This window comes from Cucumis sativus, chromosome 6 (assembly GCF_000004075.3).
Source record: "Cucumis sativus cultivar 9930 chromosome 6, Cucumber_9930_V3, whole genome shotgun sequence".
Classification (NCBI taxonomy): Eukaryota; Viridiplantae; Streptophyta; class Magnoliopsida; order Cucurbitales; family Cucurbitaceae; genus Cucumis; species Cucumis sativus.
In genome coordinates this window covers 7,960,951-7,971,640 of record NC_026660.2, presented here as the reverse complement: position 1 = coordinate 7,971,640, position 10,690 = coordinate 7,960,951, and the positions used below count along the sequence as shown (strand labels likewise).

The following is a 10,690-nucleotide window of genomic DNA, read 5'->3' as shown; positions in this document are numbered from 1 at the left end:
CTACCCTCTTACATGATGCTTTAATTTGTTGCTTGTAATCATCATTATCGAGGTGTATTTGGCTTGAGAGAGGATCTTTGAGATTCAATTAGATTTAACTTCTCTATAGACTAAGCTAATGAGAATTTTTGTAGTTTTTAAGAACAATATCAGATTCAGCTCTTTTTTCTTTTTGTAATTTGGCTTCGAGGTTATTTTGTTTACAGATTAAAAGCATGTCTCATTTAAATGAATGGAATATAAAATAGACCGCCCCTGTTTTTTTACACATAATTATAATAATTCTCATTGCTTCATATTATATGTTAACAATTTACTATATCCTGCCAGAAATTGACTATATGGTGAATGATTAAATATCCTCGTCATCATTTAACTTGTAACAAATACATAATTTTCTATTGGAATGCTTTAGTCGGTGTTTGATTCATATGAAAAAGGGGAACCTCATTAACAATCCCAAGTCAATTTATTGCATTTTGACTATTATTATTCTATTCATTCTCAAACTTCCATTTCTCTCATCAATTAGATGTGGCATTCTCGGACACTCCAGCAGAATCGAGAAATGAACTTCAATATCATATGTTCTAAGCCAAACCCATCATCATCACATGCACAGAATTAAAAAACATCACCCGATGTGCGAAAAATGGTTGAGCCGACCAAGTGGAACTTTCAAGTGATGGTAAATAAGGAAAAAAAACAAAGACCAACAAAATTTCAAGATGGGGATAAAAAAACAAAATAGCAATACCATCATAAATGCCTCCTGTTTCTAATAGCATCAGAGCAGCAGCTGTTGGCTACTAACTAACTACCGACTAATCAACATATCTTATAAACAAGTTAAAAGAAAATGAACATAAGAAAACAAGACTTGTTATTTAGGATGACAAATATTACCGTTGACAAGTGGCTAATGATGCGTTAGTTCCCTTTTAGAATCGGTTAATTCCTTCACATCATCTGTAGGATGACTATCCCATTGTTTTGAAACTCCACATTAGCTTGTTTCACGTGATTAAGCAAGATTGGTCAATTTCCTTTTCCTTGTTGAATTTGTTGAAGAAGAGCTGCTGCCAGCTGCAGCGTAGCTTGAAGGCGTTTCTGTGGATCCGCTTCTGCTTCGCCACGCACATCAGAGTTTTGAACTTGTTGGTGATTATTGCCTAGAGCCTCAGACTGAACCTCTCTTTGTGCCATAAGCTGTCCACCAGTCGCGTTCAACATCTGGTGCTGTTGTACATGTTGTATCTGTGGAACTTGAACAATTTGGGATGTCTGAGGCTCAGAGTTCATCAGATTATTCTGGAAATGTACATTTGGGTACCTTGACAATGGCACAACAGATTCATTGACTGAGTTTCGCTGCCTCAATTCTTCAGTCATAGTTGCAATCGACATATTTGCCGGCTGCCTTTGCTGCCCAAGTAGAGAAGATGCTAATTGTGCCAGTTGGTCGGGCGGTAGGGAGGAAAGAGTCGTAGCTAAAGATGCCGCTGGCTTCATTTCTTGTTGAGTTGATAAAGCATAATTACTGGAACCTGTTTCCCGAATTTCCCTCAGATCGACTAAATGACGTTCTTGAATTGCAGGATCCATTGAATTGTTGGAAGGTTGTGGGTGAATATTTCGAATATCCAACATTGAATTCTGTAGATGGTGAGAAGTCGCGTTTGGTCCCATGGCATTTTGTTGTTGTTGAATTGGATACTCATGCCTGTTGTCAACATATTGGTCAGACAAACTTCCAGCAGATTGGGCCGAACCATGAAATAACACAGGTGAAGCTGAAGTAGCAACATTCCTCGGCAAGGGTGTACTATTGATCCCTGATTTACTGAAATCTGATAAAGGTGATACAGGGCCAAACCTGGCTGGAGGCGTAGGTAATTTTGTATATAATGTTTCACTATGTAAAGGTAACAAGTTTGCATCTTTTGTTTCATTTTGATAAGGGGGAGGTCTTGCAATGGCACCGGGACGCTCTAACCTCAAAACTACTCCTGAAATGCTCAATTTACCCGGTACTTTGAGCACTTTTTCTGAGAACTCCGATGGTGGTACAAGAAACAAGGTAGTTCTATCATCCAACTTCGAAACGGCTGCTCTTTGCTTTTCACCAAGATAGTGCATGAATTCGTTGTAGAACACGATGTCAGAATCACTTTGAGGTACAAAGAAAACAACCCAAGCACTAGCTGCTTCATAGTAATGCTTCGAAAGCATGTCTAGACCAGTTCTTGCAGTACAATCCAAGAACTCTGGCCTGCAAAATACAAGACCAATTTCACAAGTGATCTATATTAGTTAATAGGACATTTTTCCCAGGCGAGATTAAATTTTCTTTTTGAACCATTTGCACACGATTTATGGACAGCCCTTTGAATTCCATGAAACTCAATTACAATAGAAGCAAATCTGATCGCATAAAACTGTAGGAAGTTTTGGGCAAAATCATCTTAATGTTTTGCTCTTTAGAGTGCTAATTAATGAGTTCAAACACAGAAAAACAAAACAAAAATCAGGACAAAGGATTGCTTAACACGTTTCATCTTCAAAACTACAGCTACCGTGAAAGTACAAATTTTCTCATCTTAATTCGTAATTAAATCAGTTAATGAAAACTTCACAAATCATTGCCAGAACAACAAAAATTTGCAGTTTTCTACATGCTTCATCTCCCGACTCAAATAATAACTTTTTGTTTTTTTAGTCAAAAGAAACTAAAAAACCTGTCTCTAACAATAATATCATAAACAAATAGACGGTGAATATGTCACTCTTAAATATAAGCCACATGAAAAATAATACAAGCCGATGAAAAGCAAAAACTAAGATGGAATTATAATAGTTGGGATAAAATAAAGGAAAGAGGTGCTCGAGTTACTGGAAGAAGAGAGGGGTGCATTTAACCCTTGTTAATGCTCGAAGCTAAACGAGAGCAAATAAAATTAGCATTATAATTAAACATGATTTTGTGTAAAAAACAAAGAAAGGAATATCAAATACTTACAACAGTAAATCCAGAACCTTTCCCACAGGAAAACAGCGAGCACGACAAACAGGTGTTCCACCCTTTGCAATTGTTCCTTCCCATTTCCACTCTTTTACAGATGACTGTTCTGAATCAGGAGAGAACCGTTTCCTTGCAACATCATTGGGTGGCAGAAAATCAGGATCCTGAAAATTATCATATGGTTCCCTCCAATGTTCACTCTTTTCTCCATAAGATACGGGCATTGTTATAGGCCGATCTGGAGTCTGTTTATACCCTAGAGGTAGCCCAGACTTCATCTTTTTATCAAAGGTTTCTGATGGGGGAAAGTCAGGATATAACTTTGGAATAATACGTTTATCTTGTTCCAAATCAGATAATGGGTACTCAGGGAGCTCTTTATCTTGGGGAAAGGGTCCAGTCTTCAATTTCTTGGACCCATGATACAAGTTCATATCCTCTGGCAAGTCCCATGGATCGTCATAAAATGGACTAGGTTGAGGAAATCTCTGAGGAAAGTTATTTAAAGGAGGACCTCTTTCTTTTGTTGGACTACCATGTTCATACCTATCTAGGGATGGACCTAATTTTGATGAAATTTCTCCAGACCTCTTCATTTCAAACACATTGTTCCCACTAGTCCATAAATTACTTTTCCTATTCAAACCACGGGAATCAAAATCTCCAGAATCCATGTTTGAGAAAAGGTGAGGAGATCTTGGAGAAAGAGGTGCATTTATTGAGCTCCTTCCACCGTTTGATGAACCAGAATCATTTTTTGCAAAACAAATATGTACTCGGGGATTTCCAAATAGCTTTCCCTGTAGAGTCTCTTTAGCCCTCCAAGCTGATGTCACACCTCGAAAACGAACGAAAGCATATGTCCGCCCAGGGAATGTTGTAATCTTATCAATTTCCCCAAACGGTGAAAAGGCTTTCCTTAATATCATTTCATCCACTTTTAACAATGCTGGAAACCCTATCCATAACACTTCACTGGGCTCTGTATTTTTATCACTCATTTTGGACTTTTCAGGATAAAACTGATCAGGACTAACATGTCGTCCTTGTGAGAAAGAACCCCTTGCTCCATAATATTTTTCCTCTCGATGTTGAGAATAGTCTTCATCACGTGAAGATGCAGACGGCTTATCCTGCGAGCAAAATTCTTATTAAAGAGAAATATGGTAAAAATTTGAATATTCAGTCTCTTTCTTGTTAGATATTGAGTAGTCTTTTAATGTTGATTACTGTAGACAAAATCCACAGCACAAAAAAGCGTACTGAATGGTCATGCCACATTGCAAAATGTGATTTAGTGCATGCAACTTTCTAAGACTTTGATTCGATGATGAGAAGCTGCAAATTATGGACGTCATTCACAAGCAGAAAAAGCTTCCACAATAATCGCAAACTTTCTACAGTAGTCTCACCATTCTTCCATGCTAAAATGCATTTACATATTGTTATTTGTTACACTAGAACCTAAGATGCGTTGGAAGAAAAACAATAGAGCTGTATAATAGATAATACATTAATGTGCTGGATTAAGAGGAAGAAAAAGAAACCAAAAATGTAAAACCCATCATTGATTACATAATGTTGAAATCAAGTAGTTCTATGAAGAACTCTTGATGTGTAAATCATTCCTAGAGAAGCAAATTTTCCGAAAGGTTAGCCATCGCTACACAAAGCCAAACCTTTTTCAGCTCATATTCACCAAGGTCTATGAACATAACTCTTATTTAACTACTATTGTTTTGTGAGACATAGAACCCAATATTAAGTCAACCCCAAAAAACACCCTAAAGGCCATGAGAGAAGTCCCTATATCAAGAGGGGAGCCCCACACAGAAGGTTGTCTACTAGACACCATACGAAAGGTTAACAAAAACAACCTAAAGGTCATAGCAACATAGGGTTGCACAAAGACCTCCATCCAATCTAATGATTTAATACTGCAATTCAGACCCAGATGGGCTTCTGGAACGAGGCCTTTTGACCAGTGCACCCTGAACAGTCATTCACAATGTTCAATTGATCAGATTTTTGCCCCCCACCCCCCACACACACCCCAAAGAGAAAGAAAGAAAAAAAAAAAAACTCATTTGTATGAATGAAGTCAGAGCATGTTCGAAACATCTGTTAAATGGAAGAAAATGTACATATGTGCCATCAATCTGGTGGAGTCCAAAATTGAAGATCAAGAATGAAGTTGCTCTTGATATTATTAAAGGTAAGAAATCATACAATACAATATATAAATCCGTAGATGAATGAATTGAAAGGATCAGTTCATCAACTAGGGCACTCTTCTCTCTTGCTATCTTATCTCTCAAGGATTAAACAGAATTTTGAAAAACAAACTAACTGCCTTTCCCTCCTAAACAGAAAGCTATTTATATTTCCAGGCTTACTAACTAACTCTAATTAATTTCAATTTCCATATTTTCTCCTTTCACACATGCCACACTTTTCTTCCCTCTTCTACTGCACTGCAGGATGATAGGTGGTCTATGACAAATTTTTATGTAGATCTCACGCTCAATCAAGTACACCACATGTGCACACCAGATGTTGCAAGAACCAATATTATATGTGATGCACTTTCCTAAATCAGTCACAAGAGAACCGTTCCTTTCACAAAATGAAAGCCTCCTACAATAATCTATAGGACTTTTGGTTAGGTATGTACTGAGGAATCTATTGTATGACATTGGCCATTTACCATTCTTGAGTTTTTTTAGTTTTATGATCAATTGAGCAATAAGACTGCTGTGTTTTTATAGTTAGAATAAGATGAGGACATTATATATATCCTTTTTGTCTCACTCCATACTTCATTGAAGGTCATGCTTAGCTCAGCACTATGAATCCAGCCTCCATGAAGTGTTTACATTGCACCTAAATGCTACAAACTAAAAGGCAGTAAATATGCATTGTTTAGGACTTAACTAGAAAGTTTTCTTCGCATTCCGTTATACATTTTTTCTATATATACAAGAGTTTACCATGTTTTTTTTACTACAGATCACAGTAACATGTTTTGAAGTTTTTAATTAAAAAGAAGTGCTTCTGATCAAGAGAAGTCACATATTTCTTGTATTCTTTCATTTATTCTCATATGTAGAATTGATCTAATACAGCTCAGGTATGCTGCCAAACAATCCTCTTCTGAACTCATACAACTTAGGTACTGTGTTAAGCACAATATACACACTTCTGCTTCATTGGAAGGTTTAAGCAACATATAAAATGCATCTCTCCTATATCAGAATTTCGTTGTGTTTCAAGATAAGATGAACTGTGAAAATAAGTGATGTACCCAGGTTTTCAACATGTTTCTGAGAATTTCCTCAGAATTCTCAACACTCTTTGAAAAGTATCAACATGGAAAGAGAAATATGATCAAAAAAATTGAAAAGACACCCTCTGTTTCTTGTTAGACTTTGAGTGTTCTTTGAATGTGGAAGTATCCATATATTAGTAGATATTTGATTACTTCAGATAAAAAAACACGGCACAAAAAATTCAATTGAACTATGTCTTGTGAGCTTTTGAGGTGTTATGTTACATTGAATGGTCATGTCAAATTGCAAACATCTGATTCAGTCTAGGACTTTCATTCGATGATGAGAAGCTGCAAATTATGGACGTTATCCACCAGCAGAAAAAGTAAGGTTTTACAATAATCTCAAATTTTCTACAGTAACACCATCATTCTTCCCATGCTAAAACACGTTTACATATTGTTATTTGCTACACTAAAACCTAAAGATGCATTAGAAGAAAAACAATATAGCAGTATAATGAATAATAATATACTAATGTGCTGGATTCTGCTTACATGATGTTGAATTCAGTAGTTCTATGACAAACTCTTTATGTGTGGTTATGTTCAAAACAAAAGAGCAGTATAATGAATGATAATATATTAATGTGCTGGATTCTGCTTATATGATGTTGAATTCAGTAGTTCTAGGACAAACTCTTGATGTGTGGTTCTGTTCAGAACAACTGTATGCATAATGGTGATTAGCTTAGATGTCAAAACTATTTTGGCTTCCCAATATACTCTTATATGATGATGGAAGGGATATTCAAAGCTAAAGATGTCCCCTTTAAGGTAAAGGCTGTGTAAAGAAGTTCAATGCAATTGATAATTTTGTTCATGAATTTAGATATTTATATTTTCCCAGTATTTCCCTTTTCATTAGATAAAATACGTATAGTGCAGGAAATTTGGGGACTATGTGACACTTGTAAATTGGCCCAGATCTTCCTTTTATCCATGGACATCTTCTCTCTGTATGATACTAATAAATTCAGTCATTTGTAGGCAAAAAAAACGTAGGGGCTTTCATAATAATGGGGTTTGAACCTGATACTCTTAAAGTTTAATTAGAAATTTTGATATCTGCTTGTCTAATGGTTGGTATATCATGGATCCTCCCCTCCCCTTTTTGCTCCTTGTATAACCCTTATGTACATTGAGCTTTGTCTCTCTATATTCAATATTAATAATAATGAGACTCGTATCCTTTTCTAAAAAAATGGTTGGTATATCACGATGACCTTTAGTGCTACAAACTAGGAATATCTGAACCTTTTTCAGAAAAAAATCTTCAGGAACAAACTCCAATCTTCCAGATGGCACACATTTCTACCATTTAATAGGCCATGCACGAGGCAAAGGTACACACTTCAACAATACACTATGGAACACTGCACTACAACCTTAGAAATCGGATTAGGTTATTTCTAAACAGTTGGTCAAAGAGATGCTTGTGCTGATTTGATGTGAGAGAACATAAAAAGTATACATTTTTTCCTTAGACACTAATTTATAACAAGTAATAACTGTTTACATTGGATTCTGAAAGACTTGTTGCTGAAACTGTGAAAAGCTTCCTTAAATTACAATATCATTATATTCTTGAGATTTCTTCAGTGTATCGCTTGCTGTCAATATTAGGAAATAGCATGTAAGTTACAATGCTTTATTGTTCTAGATTGAGAAGGCGTTGAATTTGTTATTTAAATTTGCACCTGTGAAGCATGTCTAAACTCTTAAGAGTGTGATAAGAGGGGATGATTTGATCAAAGAATCAATGACTAAAAGAATGTGCAAGATCAAAGGACTGCTCAACTACAATGTATGGCTATCTTTTGTAGCAAATATAACTCAAACTGCTTCTTGATTCTTGCACGTTTGTAAGCTGTCACAGTCCATGTTATTGAAATCACAAAATATAAGTTTCTATCTTTTACATAAATGAAGCTATTCCTTGGCCTAGCCATTTCTTTTGTTGCCTGGGGGTGTTGAGTTAAGCATGTTTGTGAGTTTGTGAGTGTTTAGTCGTTTTGATTGAAGAATGTAATGCCACTTGCTTTGTCGTCATCATCCTTATGGGTCAACTGAGATCCATAGATCTTGTATGTAATCAACTCAAGAGAAATTGTCAAGGCAAACGATGTGGAAGGTATTACTTATGACACCGAGCAGTTAAAGCTTTAACATTTTAGGTAATGCCAGTTGAGATTAAGAACACATTGAGACTATATACAAAATTAGAATTTTGTTACAATGATACTCTGGAGAAGTGATCAAAGTCACGTAGTTCAGTGAGTTTGGGGGTGGCTTAGAGTTAGAGCCAAGAAATTGAGTGGAGGTCAGCACTGTCTTGAATGGAATTATGAGAGAGAGCATTTGGATTAGTAACGAGGTACACAAGTTGAAGTGGTGTCATGTCATAATTTCTCATACTGAAGTTTTCCAACAAATAGTTATATATTTATCAAAGATATACAATAAGGAAACATAAAAAAGAATTTGAAGTAACAGATAGATTATATAAGTTGGGGCAAGACTAACCGCCTTGGTAAACTCAATTTTAATGGGATTCCCTCCAAGAGAAAAACCTTGAAGCTCTCTCATGGCAGCCATTGCATCTTCATCCCTTTTGAAATTGACGAAAGCATAGCTCCTACTGGGCTGGAAAGCAATACTGTCAAGCTCTCCAAACTGTGAAAAGTAGCGGCTAAGATCACGCTCAACTACAACATGAGCCAAATTTCCAACCCAAAGATGTCTCGAGGGAGGATTGCTGCTATTGCTATGGCCAGACTGTGGCTTCTCGTCAAACCTCGACGTATAATCTTTTCGATAACGATCCCTTCCTCCATCAACCCGACCCGACTAATCAAAAACAAGAAATCGAATCAGAGGGACGAACCCAGCATGGAAATGAAGTTCAAAATACAATGAAGCGAAAAGAACTCACCATTTCAAGCAAAGAAGGAAAAGAAAATAATAATAATAATAATAATAATAAGCCGAAAGCTACTCCGGAAAATTCAAGGAAGAAGTTTTTGAAACTTGAAAGTAGTAATACGAAGGAACACACTAGTGGAAGTGAATCTCCATTGGATTAAGAGAGAAAAAAGCAGCTTCAAAAACTGTTGTAGACTGAGTTTCTTCATCAACCCTTTGCTCCACCAAAATCACATCTTCCCCGTCTTAGGCTTCAGAATTTTCAAATTCTTTTAATTAATTAAAATCCTTTCTTCTTTTTTTCGGTCGATTGGAAAACGAAAATTTATCGTCCAACCCTCGTGCCAGCTCAGCCACACGTTAACGGATTCTAAATGGCCTATGAAATGTTTTCTTTCCTTATTCGTTAATTTTGTTAATTTAATCTCACTCTTTGCTCTCTTTTTTATGGTTATTAAGATAGATTTTTGACAAATTATTTACATCCAAAATCTACTAAAGTAAAAAGAAAAAAGGAAAATTATACTTGATTTTTCTAAAAATTGTAAATATTTTATAAATGCTATATTTTTTACAATTTCCCTTAAAAAGAAATACCTTTTTTTTTTTGTATTTTCAAAACACTAAACATTGGGAACTAACTACTCTATAATTTGGAAGGGCTTAATTTATGGAGATTTTTATTTTCTTTGAATTTAATAATTGTTTTGGTAAATTGATAAGTCTTCCTTTTGGGTGACATTTTATTTCCAAAAGAACCAATCAAACACAATTTATAATACCAAATTGTACAACTAGTAATAGTGACAAGTTGATCTACATGAAACCGTCAATACTATTTCGTCAAATTAATTTTCTAGTTATAGCTATGGGAATAGGGATTTGTGTGTCACATAGGGATAAAGTGTGAAAACCAAAATACGAAAAGTAAAGATAGAGGGAAAATATAACTCGACATTGGAAGATCTAATTATGGGAACAAGTGGGAATACTATTTAATTTTGATCATCCGTATTCTTATTAAGCATACATTTTATTTATGTGCACAACAACTTGTTGGAATTTATGTCATAAAACTTGTAGTTTGTAGTTAAATTATATTATATTCAATAAAGTAGTTGTTAGTGAAAATAGAATACTATAATCTTGAATCCAATAAACTAAAACCTCGAGGCTATCTAGTGTAGACTTGAACTTTATGCAGAGACATAGATGTGGATAAAGTTTGAGTATATAGCCCAAATGGTCTAGTGTATGAATAAGGTTGGACGCCTTGTTCTGAAGTCACTATGAATGCGACCCGCTTTGTAGTTAGTACAAACGATGTGATCATGAATCGTCTATGTAGAGACATGGAACTGAGAGCATCTTATGTAAAGAGATTACATAAGACTGAAGCCATGAAATAGTCACTT

The 10,690-nt window shown here is 35.5% G+C and overlaps 1 protein-coding gene across 2 annotated transcripts; it reads right to left on the bottom strand.

Annotated features, from left to right (window-relative positions):
• Positions 1-670: 670 nt before the first annotated feature.
• LOC101216073 (flowering time control protein FPA) lies at positions 671-9,593 on the bottom strand. Of its 2 annotated transcripts, none has more exons than XM_004140018.3 (4): positions 9,286-9,593; positions 8,877-9,200; positions 3,020-4,155; positions 671-2,272 (listed from the first exon to the last, which is right to left on the bottom strand). In XM_004140018.3, the coding sequence occupies exons 1-4, from the start codon at positions 9,286-9,288 to the stop codon at positions 1,039-1,041; spliced, it is 2,697 nt and encodes an 898-aa protein (XP_004140066.1). In that variant the 5' UTR covers positions 9,289-9,593; the 3' UTR covers positions 671-1,038. The 2 variants fall into 2 exon arrangements, with proteins under 2 accessions (XP_004140066.1, XP_031742603.1); XM_031886743.1 differs by having other exon boundaries at positions 9,409-9,574.
• Positions 9,594-10,690: the final 1,097 nt, after the last annotated feature.